At 36.2% G+C, this 27,523-nt stretch overlaps 1 protein-coding gene across 1 annotated transcript in view; it reads left to right on the forward strand.

Annotated features, from left to right (window-relative positions):
• Positions 1-27,523, forward strand: part of CFAP47 (cilia and flagella associated protein 47) — a gene marked incomplete at both ends in the record, with an annotated part of 326,556 nt that overhangs the window by 241,829 nt on the left and 57,204 nt on the right. The window contains 5 exons of the mRNA XM_084258887.1: positions 2,652-2,749; positions 13,784-13,959; positions 14,841-14,948; positions 19,325-19,430; positions 23,646-23,750. Coding sequence (XP_084115013.1) covers positions 2,652-2,749; positions 13,784-13,959; positions 14,841-14,948; positions 19,325-19,430; positions 23,646-23,750 — 593 coding nt within the window. The remainder of the gene's footprint in view (positions 1-2,651; positions 2,750-13,783; positions 13,960-14,840; positions 14,949-19,324; positions 19,431-23,645; positions 23,751-27,523) is intronic.

The raw sequence follows: 27,523 nt of genomic DNA on the forward strand, positions 1-27,523 counted from the left end.
AACAATGTCTTATCATGGTGATGGGGATAAATATTGCAGAAACGAGCATTAGTTGACTTTTGGGAGAGGAGATAGAAAGAGGGAATTGGTTCCAAAAATATTCATGAATAAAAAATTATTAAGAGAGAAATTTAGAAATATTATGAATTTGTTAAATTGGTGTTTGTTAAGTAGAGTCCCCAGGGTGTCTATGTGCACAAAAAGACTGCAAGGGAAAGTAAAATAGAGAATTTGGATATTCACAGCTTTTAGAGGAGGTGCATAAAGGTATGTGACATACCTCAAGGGAGCACAAGGAGGTCAAGGCAGAGAGAGTGGGAGAGGACCCCCTGGGGCACACACCTTTATAGGGTCCTCAGGTGAAGTGCTTTGGCATTCCCAGGCTAAGGCCAGATTGGTCATTTCAAACCAAAAAGTGTGATGAAAGTGCTTTTGGTAAGTTTCATAGGAAAACCGTGTCAGGAGTTTACATTTACTTGTGGCTGTGGGCTCTTACCCAGGGCGTGCCCTTGCAGGAAGGACTGGTATGAATTCAATGCCCTTACAGGCCACTTGTTCACTCAGAATGCATACAGAGGTAACGATATTATGGTGTAGTTTACCTAAACACTCAAGAAGAGATTATATATAATACTTAACACAGTTTTCTGTTTCCTCATTTTGATGTGCCAATAAGGTTTTATATGGCAATATCCAGTCATCAATTAAATATTTGGAGAAGACTGTGGGTGTCTTGGTAGTGGGTGTGGTGTGGTGACATACATCCAAACAGTGTGATCCTGTACCTTTAAATGATAGGCAGTGTTGTAAACAAACATTACTTTAACACAAAAAAATTTTTTTAAGATTTTTTAAATTATTTATACAAAAGCTGGGGTATAGGCCAGAGGCATCAGAGGATGAGAGGATTCACCAGAGACAGAGCGGGGATCAGAACAGGCAGATGGACCAAAAGCACTGCTGAGGGGAGCAGCCTGCAAGACAGGGGAGGTCTGCTGTGCCATGTGGGTATCTTCCTGGCCAGCCGGGAATTGAACACTCTGCAGAGGCTGTGGACAGCTTCACAGCGCTGCACTCAACCTGCTGTGTCACCGGGGAGGCCCTCAAAAAAATTTTAAGTAAAATATAAATGTAAAGATTTAGGTTTTATTTTGTTGAAATCATGCAGTTGAGTACAAAGACTAGATGACAGTTGTAGATGGATTATGCTCAGAGTTAAGCTTTAATCGCATCCTTATGTAAGACAGAAGAAACCTGAATGGTAACTGGATAGGTGTTAAAATCTTTGGATTAAGAATATCATGATGTTATGTTAATAGACTAAAATGGAGTGACATCTAATAAATAAGACTATTATGCCATATTATTGGACTAAAATGAAGTGATGCTAACAAAAAAAATCATTAAGCTGCATTATGAAAAGTTACAGATAAAGATCAATGAAAAATACATCTAATAACATGATAGGTACCCCTAATTCTTCAGAAAGGCCTTCCCATATCCTTACTGTTAGCAATAATCTTTCCATTCCCTGTAGTTACATGGGTCTTTTAAATAACAGATTGCTTAGCAGGATATTTCTTTTACATTAGAAAGGTTTAGTGTACAACAATGTGGTTATAATTAACAATTAGATAGTATATACTTGAAACTTTCTAAGAGGGTAGGTAGATCTTAAGTGTGTTCTTACCCCCTCCCCCCATATGATTACTGTTTGAGGTGATGGATATGTTAATTAGCTTTATTGTGGTGATTATTTCACAATGTCTATATATATCAAATCAAGTTGTACACCTTAGATATTTATAATTTTCAGTAGTTATACTTCATTAAAGCTGTGAAATGAAAAGCACTTAATCTAAATAAGTTTTTTTAACCTTACAAATAGGGAAATATGAAAAATAATGGAAACACCCATTTTTAATGAGAGTCTATTCCTAACGTTGTCTTAGGCTAGATTCTTATGGTACTAGAAATGTACCATTGTGAGTTGTAGTATCATTTTTAGACATTTCTATATATAATGTGTAAGTGCTTTGGCAACTAGAGAATGATTGGTTGTTTCTTTTGAAATAGTAACCCTTAATGTAAAAGAAAAATTTCTGGGCCTCCCTGGTTGCCTAGGGGTTAAGTCTCAGCACTATCACACTATCACTGCTGTGGCCTGAATTTGATCCGCAGCCAGGGAGCTACCCACATGGCACAGCAGACCTCTCCTTGCTTACCTGTTGCTGCCCACAACAGTGTATTTCAATCAGTCTGCCTGTTCTGCTCCCCATTCCGTCTCTGGTGAATCCTCACAAATCCCCCCCACACCTCTGGCCTACACCCCAGTTCTTGTATGCATAAATAAATATGAATCTTTTAAAAAATTCTTTATTGGGGAATTTAATGAATTTCTGGGACACTCATGAGGTAGGGACCGTTAACAGGCCATTGTCATGTCCCTGCAGGATGTGGCTTCCTTTATCACTCACAGAATGAAATCAGATTCTCTCCCTCCCCTCGGCTCTCTTGATATTTGAATTCATGAAATACAGTTTGAAAGTGGTATCTGTTCATATTTCTCATTTTTTTTTGTTAAATATTGTATTCTGGAATCATTATTAAGTAGTGGTACTGTTTTTTTGTTTGTTTGGTTTTTTTTTCAGATGATGCAGTTAGCAATTTAAAAGTCTGGTATTATCTTGAGATCCATACCTTTCCCGGATCACCTGTAAATATAATAGAAAAGACATGCAAAGCTCTGGTGAGTACCATTAAATGTTCGTAGACTCTTGGATTTTTACAAACAAAGCTTTCGTTGTACACTTAAATTGGTATCTCTAAAATATATCCACATTAAATGAGTATGTGGGGGTAAATTATTTAGGTTATAGTAATTTTATTTTTAAATTTAGTAATATGAACTTACATGCATATGGAAAATATCTTTTCGTTATCTTACAGTGGTTGCAGTGATTAGCATTCTACTTGCATATTTTAAGAGTTACTCAAGCAAACTTAACCTCAGCGTGCATGTGTGTTCTTGCACATAAGACAAAAACAGAATTGTTCTAGACTTTCAGTATCAATTCATCCTGGTTTGTAGAAAAGGCATTTGACTTTGAATGTATCTACAACAATTGCAAAGATTTGAGGTATTAAATAATAGTGACTAATAAGAAATTAGTCTTATTTAAAAAAAATTGCTATAGTGACATTGCATTAGATCACATAATTTTCAGATGTGCTTTGTTAAAAATCATCTGTACATCTTTTTCCATCAGACCTATTTAAGTAAGCATAATACCTTCTAGTTCTATCCATGTTGTCTCACATGGCAGAATTTCATCTTTTCTATAGCTGAGTAGTATTCTGTACATATATACTGCATCTTCTTTATCCAGTATCTGTCAATTGCTTATATCTCTTGGGAATTGTGAATAGTGCTGCAATGAATGTGGGATACCTATATCTCTTCACGTTTCCGTTTTTGAAATTTTTGGGGGGTAAATACCCAGAAGTGGAATAATGGATCACATGAAATTTCTATTTTTAATTTTTTTGTGGAATCTCCATGCTCATTTCCATAATGAATGCACCAATTTGCATCCATGCCAACCATGTAGAAAGGATTCTATTCCCTTCATATTCTCTCCAACACCATTGTTTGTTTTCTTTTGGTTAATAGCCATTCTCTTAGGTGTGAGGTGATTTCTTGTTTTAGTTGCATTTCCTAATAAAAATGATGAATACCTCTTCATGTAGATGTTGGCCCTCTCTATATCTACTTTGGTGAAGTGTCTATTCAGATCCTCTGCTCATTTTTTTAAAAAGATTTATTTTTATTTATTTATGCATGTAAGAACTGGAGTGTAGGCCAGAGGTGAGGGGGGTGAAAGGATTCACCAAAGACAGAGTGGGGAGCAGAATAGGCAGATCTACTGAAATACACTGCTGAGGGGAGCTGTGGCAAAACAGGAGAAGTCTGCTGTGCCATGTGGGGTAGTTCCCTGGTCTGGGATCAAACTCTTGCCACAGTGTCTGGCAATAGCTTGATAGCACTGAGACTGTAACCACTGCGTCACCAGGGAGGCCCTCTTCTGCCCATTTTTTAATCAGGTTAAGAATAGGATATTCCTGGGCCTCCCCTGGTGGTGCAGGCAGTTGAGCGCCATGCTGTCAAGCTGTCCGAAGCCTCTGCAGCACTGGTTCGATCCCTGCCTGTTGGTGAAGGTCCCACATGGCGCTGCAGACCTCTCCTGTCACACCCGCTGCTCCTCTCAGCAGTGTATTTCATCACTCTGCCTGTTCTGTTCCCCGCTCTATCTCTGGTGAATCCTCTTACCCTCCCACGCATCTGGTCTGTACCCCGGTTCTTGTATAAATAAATAAAAAATAAAAATAATAGGATATTCCTATGTGAATTAATAAAGTGTTGCTAACTCTATGTCCAGGATTATTTAATAAAGTCAAATATAGAGTCATGGTTTAAATGAAATGTAGAACAATAGTAATTGCTGTTAAGCATGTTTTGTTTTATTTTATTTTTAATTTTTTAAAAGATTTATTTATGCATACAAGAGCTGGGGTACAGGCCAGAGATGCGGGGGAGTGAGAGGATTCACCAGAGACAGAGCAGGGAACAGAACAGGCAGACTGACTGAAACACACTGCTGAGGGGAGCAGCGGGCGAGGCAGTGGAGGTGTGCTTCGCCATGTGGGTTGCTCCCTGGCTGGCCGAGGATTGAACCCGTGCTGTAGAGGCTGCAGATTGCTTCATAGTATGGTGCTTAACCCCTTGTGCCACCAGGGAAGCCCTGTTAATCATGTTTTCTTTAGATTTAATTTCCTTTTGTTACTACTCAAATATTTAAATCAATAATACAGTTTATTTTCATTTTTTAATATGCAGATAGACTTTTTCATAGAATTGATTTTTTTTAAAGATTTATTTATTTTTACACAAGAGCTGGAGTACAGGGCAGAGGTGTGGGAGCGTGAGAGGATTCACCAGAGACAGAGTGGGGAGCAGAACAGACAAACAACCAAAATACACTGCTGAGGGGATCAGCGGGTGCTACAGGAGAGGTCGGCCATGCCATGTGGGACTCTCCCTGGCTAGCTGGGAATTGAACCCGCGCTGCAGAGGCTGCGGACAGCTTCACAGTGCTGTGTTGCGCTCAACCCACTTCGCCACCAGGGAGTCCCTAAAATTGGTTATTTAGACTCTTGAACTTGAGAGCCAATAAATCGAAAATAAGAAAAGACTAAAACACTTCTTTTTTTTTTAAGATTTATTTATTTGTTTGTTTGTTTGTTTATTTATTTATTTATTTATTTATTTATACAAGCACTGGGTACAGTCAGAAGCACGGGAGGGTGAGAGAATTCACCAGAGCCAGAGTGGAGAGCAGAACAGGCAGAGTGATGAAATACACTGCTGAGGGGAGCAGCGGGTGGCAGGAGAGGTCTGCGCGCCATGCGGGACCCTCCTCTGGTGGCCGGGGAGCAGCCGGGGATCGAACCGGCGAACCGGAGCTGCAGAGGCTGTGGGCAGCTTCGCAACCCAGCGCTCAACCGCTGCGCCACCAGGGAGGCCCTAAAACACTTTTTTTTTGATTCATTTATTTATACAAGAACTGGGGTACAGACCAGATGCACGGGAGGGTGAGAGGATTCACCAGAGACAGAGCAGGGAGTAGAACAGGCAGACTGACTGAAATACACTGCTGAGGGGAGCAGCGGGCGAGACAGGAGAGGTCTGCTCGCCATGTGGGTTTTTCCAAGGCCGGCGGGGATTGAACCGGTACTGCAGAGGCTGCAGACAGCTTCACAGCGCAGCGCTCAACCGCCTGCGCTACCAGGGAGGCCCAAGACTAAAACACTTTTAAGTCTAGAAATCAGTCATTTGCCAATCTAATTTCTGAGCAAATCTCCATTGAGGCATAGAAAATAAATGGTTAATTGATTGAAATGCACTCAAGTATAGCTTGCAAAAACATTCTTTTCAAAGTGGAACATAATTTAACACTTTACTGATAGGATCATTTCACTCAATGAAAATGTCCTATTGCTGTGACCTTGTTATCAACTGTAGAATAAAATATATCTTAAAAGTTATTTTTAAATAATATAGCTTTAGTATTGAAATCACTTACTGAGGGAAATGATTACTGAATTAACAGTCATCTGGTTATCAAAACACAAAAGGAAAACTTTTTACAAATTCAGGTCAGGGGAAATTGGGACTGTGAGCAGTTCCTCTAAAAAGAAAACATTATCTTTCTCCTGACTTATTTTGCTGAGCCTAATCCCCTCCAGTTCTATCCATGTTGTTGCAACAGTGGAAAGTTTATCTATTTTTACAACCGAGTAGTAGAGAAACAAATCAAAGGGTTAGATAAAACCAAACCAATAACAAATCCTAGCAATCTGACTATAGAATTGAGGCTACAAGAGGGGGAGGAATAAGGGGGGAGAGAAAGAAGGGAGGCACTGTGGTAGGGGACATTCAGTGCCTTGGTGGTGAGGGTGGTGTGGTGGCAAGCACCTAGGGCATGTGATCCTGTACCTCTAAATCATAATCAGTGTTGTAAACTGATATTACCTCAATAATAAATAAACAAGAAATAACGGCTTCCTTATTAACTAGATGTTTCAAATTGAGGTAGAGATGAACAGAAATATGCAGCACAAACTAGCAAGAGATGCAATTCTGAAATCAGGTATACACAAACAATTATTATATCTTTTCTTTAAATAGTATATAAAGTGCCCGTTTATTTGAAAAGAGCTTTTAGCTCTTTGGGAAAATACTGATAGAAAATTGAGGTTTTTCCAACTCTCAAATTTGAATGGCAAAGGAAGAGAAACATACATCATCAGACTACTGTACTTGAATATGTAAGAAGACGCAGCTAAAAGCTAAAAGAAGCCATCACCTGTCTCTCTCCATGCACTTCAAATATACTTTCATTTCTTAAATTAAGGTTTTCATATACCCTTTCAGGAATATATTGTTTTCATAAATAATATACTTTCAAATAACGATCATTGGATTTTTTCCAAAAAGATCTTGCCCATTACCATGCAGTATATTCTATTATTATCATGTGACCCTTAAGTAGTTTGTGTTGATTTCCTATCCATTTTTAATTTAAACCTCTCCTGATTGTGGTATCACTATGGGACACCTATGACACATCTGATTTGTATATGTGCTTATGATTATTATCAATTATGAATGTTACTGCTCTTATTTCCCATTATGAATAGTTCACATAGTTCTTTTATGGAGATACTTAAATCATTTCCTTTCAAGTTCTGCATAGATGAAAATGTAATTCTTGAGCCCCCATTACACTGAGTAGTTTTGCTTTATAAAGCAAGAACAAAACTTAGCACCAGCAGCTGCTAAATTGCTCCCTTTGTCACTTTAGGCATGTGTGCTGTATTTATTAAATGGTCACTTTCAACTCAGGTTAGTGGAGAAGGGGACTCTTTTTTGACTAACCCTGCTCACAGTCCCCCAAGAAAGGTGATATCATGGCCAAGTTGTTTCCCCATATTTCTAATAGGAATTGCCTAAGGTAAAAATGTATGTTTTCCTTAACTCCATGACATGACAATTTAATTGGTGGAGATTGTTTGGATCAAACAAAAGGATCAAAACAAAAGTGGTGGGAATTTTACGGGGACTATAACCAATATGAAAATGCATACATTGTACAAAAATGAAAAATGATGTAAAAATATATAAAATAAAAAAACAGGAACAAAAAAATAATCACATTGAAAAAACCTCTGTATACGCCTTGAAGAAAATGCTTTCTGAAGACATTCAAAAGTACACTGAAATGGTTGTCCTCACCTATATATTCTGTTTTAGTATTTTTGACTGTACTTTCTGTGTTACTAAACTTTTCTTTTTTTTTAAACATAATTGGGTGTCAATTTTTTTTAAGGTTTATTTAATTATTTATACAAGAACCAGGGTACAGGCCAGATGTGCGAGAGGGTGAGAGGATTCAACAGAGACAGAGCAGGGAATAGAACAGGAAGATTGACCAGAATATACTGTTGAGGGGAGCAGCAGGCGAGACAGGAGAGGTCTGCTGTGCCATGTGCGTTGCTCCAAGGCCCACGAGGATAGAACCCAACACTGCAGAGGCTGTGGACAGCTTCACAGCACTGCACTCAACCGCCTGCACCACCAGGGAGGCCCTGTGTTACTAAACTTCTGAGAAATATTTTACTTAAACCTTAGATCATCAGCTATGGCAATGAAACTTTCAAGATACTAAACCATCTCTGATTTTCCATCTGCAGGTCAGCTTTTGTTACATTCAACCCAATTTTTGTCTCTTCCCTAGAAATGAGTGAGTAATCAGGCTCTCTCTAAAATAGGATTTTAGTAAGAAGTATTTACAAACATCAGGCACATTAATTTGATCACGTCTTACAGCAGGTTCCAAAAGTCATATTCATAATACACAATAATTGGTTGTTACTAGTCCATTTTCTGTTGATGTAAAGCTTTTAGGGTTTCTTCTGGAAAGTTTAACATGTAGTATCTGCCGTTCCATTTCACTTGCATTAAACATTTCTTGTACATCATTTAGTTTGACTGTGGGAGAATGATGAGACTAAACCTCTGTCTTCCTAGTGACACTCAATAATTTCAGTATACAGCAACGAGCTATATATATTTTCAGAAAGCAACGCTTCAATGTGTGAACAAAACCTTACATGCTTTAAGTTTTGGATTAGTCATATCCTTCATTATATTTGTTCTGTTGTCCATGACAATCACACAACTTTCTTTACTCATTTTTTTTTTAAATTTTATAATCAAGCTTTAATTAAATTCACTATAGTGTTAATGGTGAGACCCAGAAATCTCTGTTACAAGCTAGTAAGAGAGGGCGATAGTTAAAAGAACAGTTCACTTGGTGTCAAGCATAAAAACATTAATACAAAGCAACATATGTGAGTTGTTAACAACTTTCAGTATGTTTTTACTATAAAATGTTAGTGTCCATAATAGGAAAGAATATATTTTGAGATATTCATATTGTTACGTACTTTTTTCTTTCCTTCATATGATTATTTTTTTTTTTCTGGGTAAAAGATCTGTATCATGGCTGTTATACAAAATACTGAAATTTTTCTTCCTTATAAAATGTTGAGATAGCAAAATCAGCATTCTAGTTACTGATATATATATATAGAGAGAAATCTACATATCCATATCTATCAATGAGAGAGACAGAGAGGGAGAGTTTGAAAACCTATCTTTTTTTTTAAAGATTTTTTTATTTATACAAGAACCAGGGTACAGGTCAGAGGTGTGGGGGGTGAGAGGATTCACCAGAGCCAGAGTGGGGAGCAGAACAGGCAGACTGACAAAATACACTGCTGAGGGGAGCAGCAGTCACAACAGGAGAGGTCTGCTGTGCCATGTGGGTCTGCCGTGCCATGTGAAAACCTATCTTAAAGAGTTACACAGGAGGATACAATCTAGGGATCTCTCCTGCAATTAGATATATTTCTATTTGCCACTGCTTTTCAAAGTCTCCCCTCTACCCCTGCCATCCCAAGGTTATGGGAAATGTCTGAATACAAACATTATACAAACCAATACACTCTGCAGGAGGTTCTGGCTTTTCACAACTCTTCAATGTCTATCAATGAATCCTCACCCCCACCACACCTCCAGCTTCACATTAGCACCCATCTTATTGCACCTCTGCATTCTCACTGTCTCAGGAGGGCTGGCAGAAGATTAGAGATGGGACATGTGCGAGAGATGACATCCGTGGGCACAGTGACATGCTGATGGCAGGAACAGAGGAATGACAATAGTATTTCTGTTTGCAGTTGTCAGCCAGCTTCCTCAGAGCTCTGAATTGCTGATTCCAAACTTTTCAATTTAGGAAAATTACTGAGACAGATTATTGTTATCACTTCCTCTGAATTACATGGTACATTTTAAAATACCCTTTGGTACAGTTTGTCTATTGACTTAGCAATGTTTTCTAATTGAATAAAATTAAAATTGAAGATTTCCTCAATAATATGCCTCACTTAAATTGATAATATTGTGTGTTTTGTACCTCAGAAATAATCCTTTTATAATGAACTTATGATTATCTTCTGGGAGAGGATATGGTGTAACATACTTCCTGCTAGTGCATATTGAATTGTCATTGACTCAATTAAGGTTTTATGGGCAAAAAACATAATCTTTATTTACTCTGACCCAGTGAGAGTAGAAAGTAATGAAGTTTTCAGTGCAAATACTCAGTGAATTCAATTTTTCCTGCTCAGACAATATGTGCACCAGCAACCAAATGATAAAATTAACCCACTGTTTTTTCTCCCATCTGAGACAGCTGTCCTTACCCAGTAACTTTCATGAAAGGGGGTAGCCCATGTTAACTGAGAGTATTCAGCTTCTTCGGAGTCAGATTTTCATGTCCTTGCTGAACACTTGGCTTGTTTTTGTTTCCTAACTATTGTAAATCATACTGTAAAAAAGTGTGGAGCATGTAATTTTTTGAGTAGATGCTTTCATGTTCCTCAAATAGATGCCCAGAAGTGAGATTGCTGGGTCATATGGTATGTCTGTTTTTAGTTTTTGGTTAGTTATTTACATATTTAGTTATTTATGCATACAAGAACTGGGTATGTATAGGCCAGAGGTGCAGGGGTTGAGAGGATTCACCAGAGACAGAGTGGGGAGCATAACAGGCAGATCTACTGAAATGCAATGCTGAGGGGAGCAGCAGGCAAGACAAGAGAGGTCTGCTGTGCCATGTGGGTTAGCTCACTGGCCAGTCAGAGATTGAACTTTTGCTACAGTGACTGATGATAGCTTGATAGTACTGTGTCTTTAACTCCTGTGCTACCAGGGAGGCCCCAAAATACTGCATTTTAAAGGTGTAATTTAGGATTTTTTGTCCATTTAAGCATGGGAAAAATAATATTGAAAGCATAATGAAATACAGAAATTGTTATAATTGAATTTCACATATAGTTTACTGTGCTAGAAATACAGCACAGATAATTAGAAACTTAAAGCTGATCACATTAATGAAACATTCATTTCTTTTTTTTTAATATTTATTTATGCATACACGAACTGGGTTACAGGCCAGAGGTGTGGGGGGGTGGGTGAGAGGAGTCACCAGAGACAGCGGAGGGAACAGAACAGGCAAACTGACCAAAGTACACTGCTGACGGGAGCAGCGGGAGAGTCAGGAGAGGTCTGCTGCGCCATGTGGGTAGCTCCCTGGCCGGGGATGGAACTCATGCTGCAGTTGCTGTGGACAGCTTCATAGGTTGTGTCTTAACCCCTTGTGCCACCAGGGAGGCCCGAAACATTCATTTCTATTTAGTCTACTGAAGTTTTCAAGACTCCAGAGAATTAGATTCTAGGGATTCTAGAGATTGCAGCACCAGTAGATACCTGTAAACAATTGACAATTGTGATCTGGAAGGCTGTTCTGTGAAGTATTTTTAGGGGAGTCTAAAACTACTGGATAAGAGTGAAATGATCAAGTAGTGATGCTTGCCAGGGATGTGTCAAGAAGAAGCTGTGATACAGTCACCCCCTAGCTGCCATCCCCATATCCTTCTTCAAGATTTGGCCAACTGTGGGATGTCGCCACACATTTATTAACACCAGGGCATATGCATCTGTATGCGGCTTGTCGTTCACAGAGGAGGGCACAGATTTAAAGTGGTTTTATTTTATTTTGCATTCAAAGTTTATGTGTGATAATATAGAAAGTAATTTGATATTCCAGTGCCTTATTCTTCTTTGGACTAGAGTTTTTCAGTGCGTAGATCTCAAAATAGAAGTTGGTCAAATCAAGCATTGATCTTTTGAGAAACAGAGTAAAGGAGAATACAAAGTATCAGACAACTTCACTTGTGGTAAGAGTAGGGATTGTTAAGTTTTTGTTTGTTCTATGTATGTGTATATGTGTGTGTTTATGTGTGTGTGTGTATGCATGGGATTGTCATGTAAAATGAATTAATCTGTGTTGTGGCTAAAACATTTTGAAAATCAGTGGTTTTAGATCCTAGCATTTTTTTCTTCTGTGATGAAGCTATAGTACTGTCTGAAACTGACACTGACCTCTGTAAAAAATATCTGAGTAATAGTTGAGGGCAGGTATCTAGTCCAAAAAATTCTCATTTCAATTTTCTGCTAAAAATCAGGGCAAAGTTTCTAGGCCAATATATAACTGTTGCTTTTGTTATCCTGGTATATTATTTTGGTTTAGTTGTTGATTTGTTTGACCCTTAGAAACATCCTCAGGGGCTCAATTCTTTAACAGTCCTCTGAAATATGTCAGATTGCCTAGGAAGTAGTTAACTCTATCATACAATGCCGTTGTTGGGGCTTTTACCATTTATATTTTTATTTTTCCTTTATAATTATGAACATTGGATATTTTGCTGTAGGAATTTAAATGCCCATTTATTTTAGAAATCCATGTTTTTAGTTTGCTTTGAAATTATTGTTGATGGTCATTGTCTATTGCCTTTATAATTAAATCACACATTTATAATAAATATCTAATGTAATTGTAAATTTGGGTATATCCTTTATTTCCCTATTACCTTGCTGAGGTTGTGCACCACACTAAATGTCATTTCCATTTCGCTAAAATGCAACATTTATCCACTCATTCATTTACAAGATAACCAAGCAAATGTTCATTCCATGAATAAAGCTGTAATATCTATCTTGAAGATATGTTTTCTGACTAATCCTCTCTCTATTACCACCTGTCCCCATCAGCTTAGTATCAAGGCTTTCTTGTCACTCTGGTAATGTGACTTGATACACTTAAAAATAGCTCCATGTCCTAAAGTGCAGCCTTACGGAGTTGTGCACCATGACCGAAATAGCCAACGTTCTCCAAACATTAGGTTAAGGCATTACAGACAATTGGCCATTGTTACAATTGAGATATGTCCTATTAATCACCCCCCACACATTTGTTCCAGTTAATGACTTTTACTGTACTAGAGCCCATAGCTATAAAGAGATGAAATATAAGTTGTTAGCTAAAATGGGTCAGAATGAGAATCGAGAAATATCTTGAAACTTGAAGAGTGTTTTCCAGGACTGAGTGTATACAGCTAGGGGGCAGGACAGGAGAAACCACAACAGAAGGAAGGAATCCAGAAGGGAAGGTAGTAATCATTAGAGTAATTTGACTTTTGTTCATGTTGTCCTTACTAGTTGATTCTGTTTTACAAAGCTACTTAAAGTGTGTCCTCTGAATCATTAGCATCAGCAGCAACCCCTTTTTTTAAATATGAATTTTCAGGCACTATCCCAAATCTACCCTATTAGAATCTTCGGAACAGGGAGCCAGTAATCTATGATTCAGCAACTTCTACAGGTGATTCCTAAGCATGTTCAAGTTTGAGTATCTCAACTGGAAGAAGCATTGGTAAATGGACCTCATAGGAATAGGGTACTGAGGAAAAATACATTTTAAATGTACTTTCAGTGTCCCTAACATTTAACTTCATTTATTTCTTGGAGTACATTTTGTTGTTGTTGTTGTTAGAAAAAAAAAATAACATTACCATTTACAAAGACTGATCAAGGAAAGCAAGAGATTAAAAGCAAGTGAGATGCATTCAATAGTGAATCAAGGAGAAAAGTTAAACAAATGGTCTTATATTGTATAAAAATCTGTACACTTGCTTCCATTGAAAGATGACTCTATGGTGACACCTAACTGATTATGTATCTGTTCTCTAATTCCAGGAAAGCACTTGCATTAAAATACCTCTGTCTAATCCCAGAGATAAAAGCATTCACATGTTTGTACAATTTTCAAGCGTTGCCCTCACTGGACTCAGGGAACTTGTACTGGATCCACGAGAACATCGCAATTACGAAGTACACTATGCTCCAGCAGCTACAGGCTGTAAAGATGAAAGGTATGGTTTGACTGTAGCATTATATTTTATTGTTTATCCCTTGAAACTAAGTTTTTGTAATTAATATTTCTTTGCATGCAAAATCATACATTATACTTGCTCATAGCTTTATCTTTGTTGTATATCATTTATTGATAAAATATGCTAATTTAGAGTTACCATTGTTTTGTTCAGTGCAAAAATATTATTTATTGAACCATAAAATTTAATAATTCCTAAATTGCTCTTTATATACCCACTTGCATTTCACTTTTTACTAACCCAATTTTTCTGGATGCAACAAGTGAACCAATGGAAAAGATGCATAAAGACTAGGGGTTAAATTTTAAATTTTCTTGATGAAAATTATTATATATTCTCCATTAAATACAAATCATCCACCTTGAGGATATAGAGAAAATTAAATTAAGGATGTTACACCATGTTTAATGAATACATATCTGTGTATCCATAATATATGTATATGCAATCTCAATTGTATTTTTAGACTGTCACACATCCTTTTGTCTCCCCCAAAGGTAAGTACCTGCTAATTATAAAGGAAGTATTCCAGAGCTATATTTTCATATGAAAATATACATATGTTCAGTTAAATACTTTAAATTTGATTTAATTTCTAAAAATCATTATGTTCTCGTTCCTATGGACATTTGAATTGCTTATGTTTAAACATTTTTCATTGATTCAGTGACATTTAGTAAATAGATATTAATACTTCAATAATGAAGTGAATTTCTCACCAAAAATGAAAAAAAATTAAAATATAAAGTGAAAGCCTACTGTGTCACAGAGCAGTTGTCAATTATTGTATTGGAAACCCCCTATCCAGGATTTTTTCTAACAAAACTGATGATAAGATTTTGTATATTTCTCTCCACCAGCATTATTTTTCAGCCTGATAAGTGTGTAGAGTTCTGGTATTTACTGAGATTAACTACTGAATTACCAAAACCAACCGTAATGGCAGAAATACAATGTGACCTTGGAAAGTAAGTTCTATTTAATAGATAAAATTATTTCATGGAAAAATGTTTATCTAAAAGTGTATTTTTATAATGCATTTAATCCTTCTAAACAAGATAATAATTTTTAGGAATCTATTTTCTTTCCAGGAAAGTTTTAATATTTAAACTACCCTGTGGAAGACTTATGGGAAAGAAAATCAGGTTAAAACTGATAGTAAGGATAGGCTTTTATTCAAAGTGATTATTACAAGGGGGTGGGAGGAAGAAAGCATTTAAATAGTTGGAAAGGAATCATTGTAATAGAATGCTCTAGTTTAAGAATCTGCAAGTACCTGAAAATCAAACACAAAATGTTTATTTTATAGGGTAAAGTAGGCACAAGAAGAGATGAGCAGAATCCTTGAGGGAATGTTGGACAAAGAAGGGGAAGTGACCAGGGGAGACTGACAGGAGAGAAAAGTTCTGACTGTAGGGAGCTGATTCCCAGGGAAAGCAAATAAGGGGACATGTTCCACTACTCAGACTTGGAAACGAGAGTTCAGGGAAGTATAGGAAAGAGAAAAGGCTGACTAAAATTTGGTCAAGGCAAAGCAGAGGGCAAGCTATGAATAATTGAAATCATGTAAGCACTTGAGTAATATCCTGTCCCATGGAGATATGACTTTATGTGGTTGAATTTCTGTTACATGTTTGGCACCAGCTTTGGTATTAGTACATAGGGGTACCAAGTCACAGTTACTCCTTTTAAAGTGTATATGCTGTAATGGGCAAACCAGCACCCTTTTGTTAATTTCCATCCCTTAGCACAACAAAAGCATATTGAATTCTCCGAGTAGCAGATCTTCATTCAGAACATCACTGCAAATGATTTATTAAGGAATTGATCTAGTGAGAAAAATAATCAGTAAGAAAATGGGGGGAAATCAGTCGTAGAATAGGGGAAGCAGGATGAGAAAAGGGAAAAATGTTAAGCAATGGTGTGATTGCCAGTTTGTTCCCAGACTACCTGATATTGCAAGATAGTTCTGGAGCATCAAATACATCTCAGAGTTTGTCTTGTCTTGATGTTAAGATGCTAGACTTTTGAACTCCCATAACTAGTCACTATAAGCTCCCTTGGCATGAAGCATAAACTCTCAGGCACTTTTGTTGTCTATAGAGTTGAGGAGACTCCAGGATGCGAGAGCAATTATCTGAAGCCTCTCAGACGAAAGATTTAACAGCACCTATGCTGAAGTTGACGAATAGGGCCAGAGAGCTAGTAGAAATCGAGGGGAAAGGGATGAGGCACCAGCAGTATCTGCTACTAGTTTTTTACAACTTGTTTCTACCTTTAATATTTAGAAAATATTAATACATGAAAACCATATGCATACAAAATTATTAATGTAAGACTATTATGTGAAATATTTGTCTAAACCAGTTTTGCAAGCATGATTTTTCTTTCATTCCATAAAAATGGGCTAGTCATTTCTATTTTTTAGAGTTTTTGTTATTTTTGAACATGGTTTTCTAAAACCTAATTTTTTTATCTAAATCATACTGATATATAATTTTAAGTCACGTAGAATTAAAAGATGTTTGATATTATTAGCAAGTTGTTTAACCAGCCTTATACCAGATTTTTATCCTCTTTGGAAGTTTGCAAGTTCTTTAATTATACCAGTGTCCTTAAAATTCTTAATGCTATATGCTAGTGTGAATCTGTTTTTTATACTTTTTTTCTGGGTAGTTGAGACCTCAAGTTTCAATATGGAAACATGTGACTTTCAGTTTCTGGAAATCTCAAATGATGTCATTCCTCTGTTTGCTCTCTTCACTGTTCACAACCTCTATGTATTCTCATTCATATATTTTGGATATAGACTTCTGTGTAAATAAAAATAAAGACCTTGTACTCTGAGTTCCCTTTTTAGTCTCTTAATGAAGTCATTTAATGACATTATATCCCTAAGTTTTGTGTAGTTTAATTTATCAATTAGTTTTATTCAGTCCTTTCATATTCCAGGAACATTAAGAACATATGCATTTATAGTTTACAATATTCAATTCCAATACTGGCAAAACTAGCAATCAAATAAAAGATCTATTAGATTCAATTCAGAAAGTTTTTCTGGGTAAATAATTAGTAAGCAGCTCTTTATATTTTGCTCCTTGGTATATTGGCCACTGTAGACTCCCTGCAGCACTCCACTTTCTACATCTTGGCCCCTTGCACATGTCAAAAAGTTATGGTCATCCTTTGCAGTGAAATGGATTTTAATCCATACAAAACTTACACGGTCTCTCATGCTTTATTAAATGTTTTAAAATGGTCTCTTTCACAGTGATAGAACATGTTGCTAGAGCTTTGATTGTAATCTTTTTATTTCATGAAGCCACTCTTATTTATAATGAAAATAAGATTCTAGTTAATTTATAATCATGAATGCTTTAAGTTTGTGTCTTTAACCGAATATATTCTACTTTATGCTTCCATGTCTTTGATTTATTTTAGATTACATGTAGTGCATGATATTTGTCTTTCTCTGACTTATTTCATATTATTCCTCCACATTCATTCATTTTGTTGCAAATGTGGGATTTCCTTCTTTTTAATGACTGAATAATATTCCTTCACGTCACTCACACAGACACACACACGTATACATACATACATGTGACATATTCTTTATCCACTTATCCTGTCGGTGGACATTTAGTTTGTTTCCCTATCTTATCCCTTGTTATTGTAAATAACATTGCAATGAGCTGGGAGTACAGATATCCCTTTAAAAAACTGATTTCAATTACTTTGCATAAATACCCACAAGTCTAATTGCTGGATCATATGATAATTGTATTTCTAATTCTTAAGGAATCCCCCCTACTTTTTTCCATAATGACCGTGCCAGTATACATTCCCATTAACAGTGTAACAGCCCTCCCCTTTCTCTATATCCTCTCCAACACTTAATTTTTTTTTCAAAATTTTTTTAAAAGATTCATTTATTTATTTATACAAGCACTGGGTACAGTCAGAAGCGCGGGAGGGTGAGAGAATTCACCAGAGCCAGAGTGGAGAGCAGAACATGCAGACTGAGGAAGTACACTGCTGAGGGGAGCAGCGGGCATGGCAGGAGAGGTCTGCGCACCCTGTGGGACCCTCGCTGGCAGCCGGGGATCAAACCAGAGCTGCAGAGGCTGCGGCAGCTTTTGCAGCCTGATGCTCAACCACTGCGCCACCAGGGGAGGCCCAACACTTAATTTTTTTAATAGCCACCCTGGAAAATGTAAGGTGATATCTCCATGTAGTTTTGTTTTTTTGTTTGTTTGTTTGTTTTTAAATTATGTTTATTGAGGTTAAGTAGGTTTGCATCATTGTATCTGCTCTTGGGGGTTTATAGGTTTAAACCTCTACAAATGTGTGTTTTCATACCCTGTCTACCACCAGGGCCTCTATAATCCTTTACCATGTTCCCTTCCTTCATTCCCTCTCTCCCATCCCACCACATTCCCCCTCTGGTTCCATTTGCATTTCTGCAAGGTAACACTTTTGATGTTATGTACATGTAAAGGCATTCGAAATTACAATGGATTGAGAATTTTGAACTGTTCTGATTATTCTTGCTTTGAGGCATGAATATCAGCCACATTTCTTAGGTATTTACTCATTATCAGTTTGGATATTATTGATATAATAGACAGAATTTTGTGAATTTATTACTCTTTGTTATTACTTCTTTATGTAACTTTTTGGCTGGATTTAGCAGTAACAGAGTAATGGGTAAATACTGCTCCTGAAAGTAGAATATCTTTCAAAACTCCATGCCAATAACATTTGGTCTCAAAAATAGAGAATCAGGGATTATTTAATTTAGCTAAATGCCCTTAGTTTACATATGACTATTCTTATTTTGAAACTCACACAACTTATTATATTAGTTTCCTAGACCTGCCATAACAAACTGAGTGGCTTAACACAACATAAACTTACTGTCTTTTAGTTCTGAAGGCTGCAAGTTTGAATTCAAGATTTTAACAGGATCATGCTCCCTTTGAAACCAGTAAGGGACAATTCTTTGCCTCTTCTGGCCCTTTCCAGCAGTCCTTTATGTTCCTTGACTTTCAGTGCATCGCTCCAATCTCCCTCCATTATCATATGGCTGCCACTTTGTGTTCCTTTACTTTGCTCTCTAATAAGGATATCAGTCATACTGAATTAAGGTCCATTTTATTCCAGTATGAAACCATCTCTTATCTAATTATATCTGCAATGAGCCTTTAACCAAATAGTCACTTTATGAGATATATATATATTTTTTTTTGAGAGGATGCAAGTAAATCCATAACCATCATCAAGTTTATAAAATTATCGACAAGTATATGACCAACTTTACTAGTTTTGTTTTTCCTTCCAGGTCTTTCACTGAGATGATTTCTTTAGACAATCCTACACATGAAACCTTAGAGTTGCAAGGAAGTAGCAGTAATCCAGAAACGTTTGTCCTGCGTATTAGCACACCAGTAAGTATACCAGCACTAGAGCATTTCCCAATTCCAATTTTGGGGTGATATACAGTACTATCATTTTATTATTTGAATTACTAATAAGGTTTCAACTGCCTAAGATTTTAAAAGAACATATATGTGTATCTATGTATGTGCTTACATATACATATCCCCAATTTTAATTTATCAAAAAATCATTACCGTGATTATGTCCATCTAATTTTTTTAATTAAATATATGCTAGAGTCATGCTCATTATCACTGAATTCTAAATAAATCAGTTGTACTTTATTTCTGACCATTTTAGTGATCCGTTTTTATAATCATGCTATTAATATGATTTTGATTCAGCAGTCATACTATGTCTCCAGGGTCCCAAGAGGACAGTTTTTTCCAGTCTTTCATGGGTTCCTGCCCACCAAACCACTCCTCATCTTCTAGACATTGCTGGCAGATCTGCGCCTCTCATTTTCTCATTCCTTGATTCCTGGGAGAGACTAGAACCAACCAGTGATCCTCAATCACTTTTTTCTCCCCCAAGTAACAAGACAAGAGCTGAAGGTATATCATTACTATATTTCCAGAGCATGATACCAAATCTGCACAATGAATGCCAAAACCACTCTTTCAAATAAATTTCAAAATGACAATTGCAATAGATTATTTCCTTAAGTAGATTTCACAATAAATCATGAAGCCCTCCTAAAGAGATATGGTATTAAAATAAATAAAGGTGTTCTGCACCCCTACGTTTATAGCAGCACTATTTACAATAGCTAAGATTTAGAAACAGCCCAAATGCCCAAAAATAGATGACTGGATCAAGAAGATGTGGTACATATACACCATGGAATATTACTCAGCATTCAAAAAAGATAAACACATGCAATTTGCAGCAACATGGATGGCGCTGGAAGGGATCATGCTCAGCCAAATAAGCCAGAAAGAAAAAGAAAAATCCCGGATGGTCTCACTCATAGCAGGAATCTAGAAAACTTAAATAAGGGACCAGGAAGATGAATAACTATAAGAAAGTAAAAATCAAAATCAACAAAAAACTATGAACCAGAGACACTTTTGGGGGGTGGGGGGCGGGAGGGGAAGGATTGGGGTCAGAATGGGGGGGTTGCAATTGTATGGGGAATATAAAAATAAAATTTATTATTTAAAAAAAATTAAAAATAAATAAATAAATAAAGGTGTTTACTATTTACCATTTATAATTATTTAAGAAATTTACAACGTGATTTCTCTATTCATATCAATGCCAATATCATCAATCACTGGTTGCCAACTAATATAATGATATGAAATTAGTTCTCAACTACTAGGTATCAAGTTGGAAATCACTGAATATTATATTAAAATCGTTGTATATACATTAGCCTTAGAAGCATTATATTGAAAGGTACACATGTTTTTATTGCTTAATATATTTTCCAAAATATGACTATTTACCATATGTATGTCTTTGGAGAGGTGCCTGTTTAGCTCTTCCACCCCTGTATTGATTTGGTTGTTTTCTTTTGTTGAATTGTTTGAGTTCTTTGCAGATCTTGGCTAGCAGCTCCTTGTCAGATATATGGATTTCAAGTACTTTTTTCTCATTTAATAAAATATCTTTGTTTTAATGGTAGTTTCTTTCATTATGCAGAAACCTTTAGGTTAGATGTAGTGCCAATTGTTTATATTCTCTTTTATTCACCTTGCTTTTGGAGATGAAGCCAATAAAGACATCTCCAAAGCCTCTGAATTTGTACATTCTTTTTGCCTGTGTTTTCTTTTCAGTATTTTATCATTTCAGGTTTTACATCCAACTCTTGTATCCATTCTGAGTTAATTTTTATGGGTGGATTTTATATTTTAAGATCATATTAATCCCCTGAATTATCTAGTTTCTATTTAAATTTAAGATTATCTTTGTCTTTTGAACTAGGACCAAGAATAAGCTCACACATTGGAACTGATTATCATGATGGCTCTTGATTTAAATTAAATGTTTTAAGTTTAAAAAATATCCTGTAAGGCCCTTTTTTTTTTTTTTTTGCCCACCCACTAAGGCCCTATATTTAACATATCACATATATACCTCATTTATAATAGTATTTCTGGCTTCAAATTCCTCTTCTATAGATATGTATCAGATGTACTAAAAAGTATATCTCCAGTGGTTTCGAGAAAAGAAAGACACCATTGGTAGGAATTACACTGCAGCAATCATACTGGTTTAGTGTAAGGGGAAATACATATTTCTGTGGATTCATGTATTTATTTCTGTGAATAGATATATAAATATTTCTGTAAATTTTAGATGAAAATAAAAGAATTTATTGAGTTATTGCTTAACTGTTTTACACTACCTGACTTTTCACTACATGCTTCTGATATATATTTCAGAAGATGCATTTGAGGCTAAAGTCACTAAAATACTTAAATCTTGTGCTTAGTGACTGGTGGAACTAGAATAGAATTAAAATCCATGTTATGTAGTATTACATGGTTTTTCCAATAAAATATGATTCCTTCATATATGTATTTGTGTATATATGTATGTATCTATGTATAAGGGAGGAGCCTATTTTTTCATATCTGTTAAATTGAAAGATATGAAATGCACCCTTTTTTTGGCTAGTGTTTTTATTGAAATTTATTTACACTCCTTAAGTGTGCATTGACGGATAATCTCGGAACATTAATAGGTGTCAGAGTGAGCGCCAGCCTAATACAAAAGTAAAAATAATTTCTGTAGATAAACCAAACCTGTATATAGAGATGTGAATGTTCTCAATAAACATGGATGGAGCTGGAAGGGATCATGCTCAGTGATATAAGCCAGAAAGAAAAAGAAAAATACCGCATGGTCTCACTCATAGCAGGAATTTAGAAACCCAAAATAAGGGACCAGGAAAAAGACTAATTATAATAAAGTAAAAATCAGAATCAACAAATCTATAAACCAGAGACACACTATGGGGGGGGGGAGGAGAGGAGGAATTAGGGCCAAAATAAGGGAGGGTGGGAATTGTATGGGGAATAGAACCAAAATGAAAATGCATACATTGTGCAAAAATGAAAAATGATGTAAGAATTATATAAAATAAAATATAAAAAAATCTTTTTATTGTATTTTATGGTTACTGTCAGAGTTTTTATGAGCAGCAAGAGTTGAATGGCACTGCTAAATTGCACTTTTGTTTTTCTAAAATTATCTGGCAAAATACATTAGTAAAAAAATAATTGACTTCTAATCAATTTTGTTTGCCACAAACAAGAAAAATATTGTTTTATCCACAGTGTAGCATTTTGATTGCATGAGATACTTGGGCCCTTGTTATATTATGATGGAGTTGCTGGCTACTTTGATAATCCCTAAAGAGGTAACTCAAGCCAGTAATATGCAGACTCAAGTTATTCCAGCAGGTCAGTGTGCATATGATAGGACAAAGAGGAAAACTTCACTGTACACTAAAGAAGCATGTTTTACAGCTATGATTAGAATCAGTTCATTTCTTTTTACATCATCACACCTACAAGTTAATTTCCCAGTGATTTGACCTTTTTCTTAGGATGAATGATGAGCTATGGGTTCTTAAATAAAATGCATGTTTTTATCTGGGGATTCTAACTCAGCTTTATTTTTTTTTTATTTTTTTTTTTTTTTACAAAAGAAGCATTTTGGTAGCATAAGTATGGAGATGTGTTAAAAGATCTGGCCAGAACAAATTCAGATTGGCTTTTTTTTTCCTAAAAGAAAGAGTTGGAGATAAGGCCTTTTACTGAGATTGATGATTAAGAGGCTTAAGGAGGGAGAATGAGTTGAAATTGCTGCCAGGTACAGCATTAAGGGCCAGTTGAAGTTGAAAGAATTTTTATTTATTTATTTATTTTTTCCCTACAAGTTCTTTTTTTTTTTTTAATAAATTTTATTGTTATATTCCCCATACAATTGCAGCCCCCCCATTCTGACCCCAATCCCTCCCCTCCCGCCCCAGCTTTAAAAATGAATCCGGACTTCTTTTTATAGTGTGAGTAACTCTATGTGATCGTTGTCTGTTTATCATTGGCCATTTTACTAGTATTCATTGAGCAGCCATACCGAAGATGGACAGTGCATACATGGGATCACATTACTCATGCAAATATCAACTGGCATATGCTTATGCAAAGGGATGGCGCCTCAAATGAATGTCTTGACTTGTTTCTCCGTCTCTTCTTTCTGAATTTATGCAGCTGACTGTAGATCCTTACTCCACCAAAACGGTGCCTGTTTACTTTCATCCTTGTGTGCTTGGAAGAACAGGTCATCAAGCTTGTATCACCTTCTGCTGTAGCCAGGTATGATAGAATATTCTTGGATCAGGTCAAGGTAATTAAATTTCAAAGTTAATAAATTAGTAAATCAAAAAAGTTCATTATAAACTATTAATTACACAATCATGTGAAATACAGTACACATTATGTGTGTGCAGACATCTAAAGAAGGCATTTTTAAATCTGTAGCTTTAGATTGCTTGAATGGAGGAGAATATACACCCAGATATAAAATATAGGCATGTTAATGCAAATTTCGAATCACTGGCCAAACTGCTGGCACCCCCTAACTTGGGTTTTACTACTTGGCTTTTCATGAACTTAAAATATAAAACTGTAATAAATGTAATCTTGCAAATATTCTTGCTTTTTTCATTCTGTTTTGTCTTACACTGTTCCTGAATAATATTAATAATGTTTTAAACAAAGATATGTAATGTTTAAGCAACTCTAAACTTGCTACATGCCATTCTAAGAATTATCTCAATGCACTCTTATCTCAGGCCTATCATAGAAATATTATCAACCCCATTTTACCGATCAGGAAGCTGAGACACAAAGAAATTAAGATTAAGCAACTAATAAGAGGTCAGCCCCCAACTTGAACTGAGAAGATCTGACTTTTTAGCTCATCTTCATGATTATTTTTACAGCTACCAATAAACTGCCAAATGATTGTAGCTCTCTTAGTGCCAATGAAAATTTTATGAAACTTTTCACATTTATCATTATTTATTGTATTTGTAAAGATTTATTTATTTATGCATACAAGAGCTGGGGTCTAGGCCAGAGGTGTGTGTGGGGGAGTTGAGAGGATTCACCAGAGACAGAGTACGGAGCAGAATAGGCGGATCTACTGAAATAGACTGCTGAGGGGAGCATCGGGCAAGGCAGGAAAGGTCTGCTGCGCCATTTGGGTCAGCTCCTAGTTTGGGATTGAACTAGTGCTGCAGTGGTTGCCAAATAGCTTCAATAGACCTGAGACTTAATGCCTTGTGCCACCAAGGAGGCCCCCTATTATTATTTATTACTTCAAGTGTTGATGGGGAGAAAAGTAAATGGAGGCATGTGTTTTATATATTAGGGGGCACCAAGGAGCTTGTCAAATCCTACCATCTGAAAGAAAGTGTACTAAAATATTAACATAGTGGTTACCACGTCAATGCAAGGTCTGTGGGATGACTGAAGTGTCCCCTCTCCCCCCGAATATGTAATTTACCTTTAGAAATGAATTTTGATCTATTAAGTTACCTACAATATTACTGACGTACATGACCTGAAGCAAACAAGAATGAATTGTGATCGACTCTCAAAATATTAAAGAAAACAAACAGTAATCTTTCTCAATCAGAAGAGAAAATATAATGGGGATTATTTTCTGTTATGAAAATAATTGTTACGAGGCAGGTCTATTAAATCATTGCTTCACAGCAGGTTGAACCATTTCTTCTTAATTAATGGGGACAATTTAGATGCTTGCATTTCTGGTAAAAATTTTATGTACCCAAAGATAATCTGTCACATCAGCCAGGCAATTATCAGTTCTCCATCTTGATAACTTTAGAAAATCCTATCCTTGCTGTACATAAAATTCTTGCCAAACACAGAATAACTCAATAAATTAAGTAATCAACTCAAACCTTTTGTAAATCATTTTAACACTGGTGCCTGATTACAGTCACTCAGAGCATCTCCTTCCAAGGTATAGCAAATCTCCAAGGATCATCTGTGATTAGACTTCAACCTATAATTCATCCTTTCAACCTTTTCATTGTATTGCTCTAAACTTTGTGATTTTTCTTCCCTTTTCTTTCTGCCCTTCTCTTTCTTTTTCATCCATCAGTCATTCAGGTCTTCCTCTTTTAATTCATCCAGTCAACATCCTGTGCAAGCAAAACTAGTTCATCCTAAAGTACTGAGCAAATGAACATTTGCAAATAAAGTATACTTCATGTGCATGTAGGCATCTAAAAAAGATATTTTCTACATAAAATTTAGGGTTCATTTTTCTAAATCTAAGAGTTTATAGTTACTTTTAAATATTAGGGAAAACTACATATAGATTTCTATCCCTCTCTAGAGTCCACTGATAAATATATCTGAAGTGACACGCACAGTGAGTGTGTGCTAAATTGAAATCCAGTAATGTCAATGCTTTTAGGATAAGTTTTAACTACTGCTGAACATGTTTCTTTGCTGAACTTAAGGAGATAGCTATGTTTTATTATTCATTTCATTTGTTTGGGTTTGGGTTCATGTCAGAAGCTCTGCACTGTAAAAATCTAACTTTACAATACAGTTGGAAAGACTGTGAATACAGAGAGTAATTTCATTAGGTCTTCATAACTACCAATATCATGAATTCACATTGTGCTACTCTAAATGAGAGCATAACAGGAAAGTAGTAGTAAGCAACAAATGTAGTAATCAGACCTTCTCTTTAGTTTTTTTTTAGTTTGGCTCATTTCCAGTGGATTTCAGTCACCCAGTGTTTAAATTACATTAGAGCAAAAAGTAGATAATTTACATAAAAAGAGTTGTTCATTTATCTTGAACCATCATGCTTGATTCCAGTCAGTGTGTTACATGTAATCAATTTAGGATATCGTAATTGAAAATATAAAGAACTTCAATTTGTAGAATCTCTTAACAAAAGTAATGCAATCATTTTAAGATAACATGAAGCTAAAACTTGCCTTTAATCTTCCCTACTCAGAGGTAGCATTTATGGATTTCCTGTCACCATCTCTCCTACTTTGAAACATTTTTAAATTAAGTTTCCCTCTTTTTATCAAAATTTAGGTTTAGGAACACCTGTGTAGTCTGAAAGATTATAAACTAGGACACTTCATGGTATTCATTTAGTGACCTCTTCTACCTTAGCAAGGTGGTCAGTTCTATTCTCAAGGAACTTTTATTCTGAAGGAGTACAAAGAAAGTATTTTCTTTTTTTAAAAAAGATTGATTTATTTATGCAGACAAGAATTGTGGTGTAGGCCAAAGGTGTGTGGGGCAGGAAAGAGGTGAGAGGATTTACCAGAGATAGTGGGGAGCAGAACAGGCAGATGTACTGAAATACACTGCTGAGGTGTGCTGTACCATGTGGGTTAGCTCCCTGGCCAGCTGGGGATCGAACTCGTGCTGTGGTGGCTGGCAATAGCTTGATAGTGCGGTCTTTAATCCCTGTGCCACCAGGGAGGCCCAAAAGGAAACATTTTCAAATAGAGCATTGTAGGCCTGTGAAACCCATAAAAGAAAATGGTCACATTCAACCTGTTTCATTAATTTTTTTAAAGATTTATTTATTTATGTATATAAGAACCGGGGTACAGGCCAGAGATGCTGTGGGTGAGAGGATTCGTTAGAGACAAATTGGGGAACAGAACAGGCAGACTGACTGAAATACACTGCTGAGGGGAGCAGCAGGCAAGACAGGAGAGGTCTGCTGTGCCGTGTGGGTAAGCTCCCTTGCTGGGGATTGAACTTGTGCTGCAGTGGCTGCAGATCGCTTCATGGTGCTGCGTCTTAACTCCTTGTGCCACCAGGGAGGCACCCCTCCTTCATTAATTTAGAGCCATTCTTCCATATCCTGTGATAACAGAGCTTACATTATACCAGATGAGGGGCATAAATAGTATGGCCTGCATTTGTGCATACTTCCTTTTAATGGAGTTTCAGTTTGTGCCTCATCTTCTTGAACTTCATGTGATGACTCTGAATTTTATTTGAAATTTACCCTCAGCTTTTAGAAACTATATGCAGCATTTACTATCCAGTTTGTTAGATAAATTGACTTT

Source organism: Talpa europaea (genome assembly GCF_964194135.1).
Source record: "Talpa europaea genome assembly, chromosome: X".
Taxonomy (NCBI): Eukaryota; Metazoa; Chordata; class Mammalia; order Eulipotyphla; family Talpidae; genus Talpa; species Talpa europaea.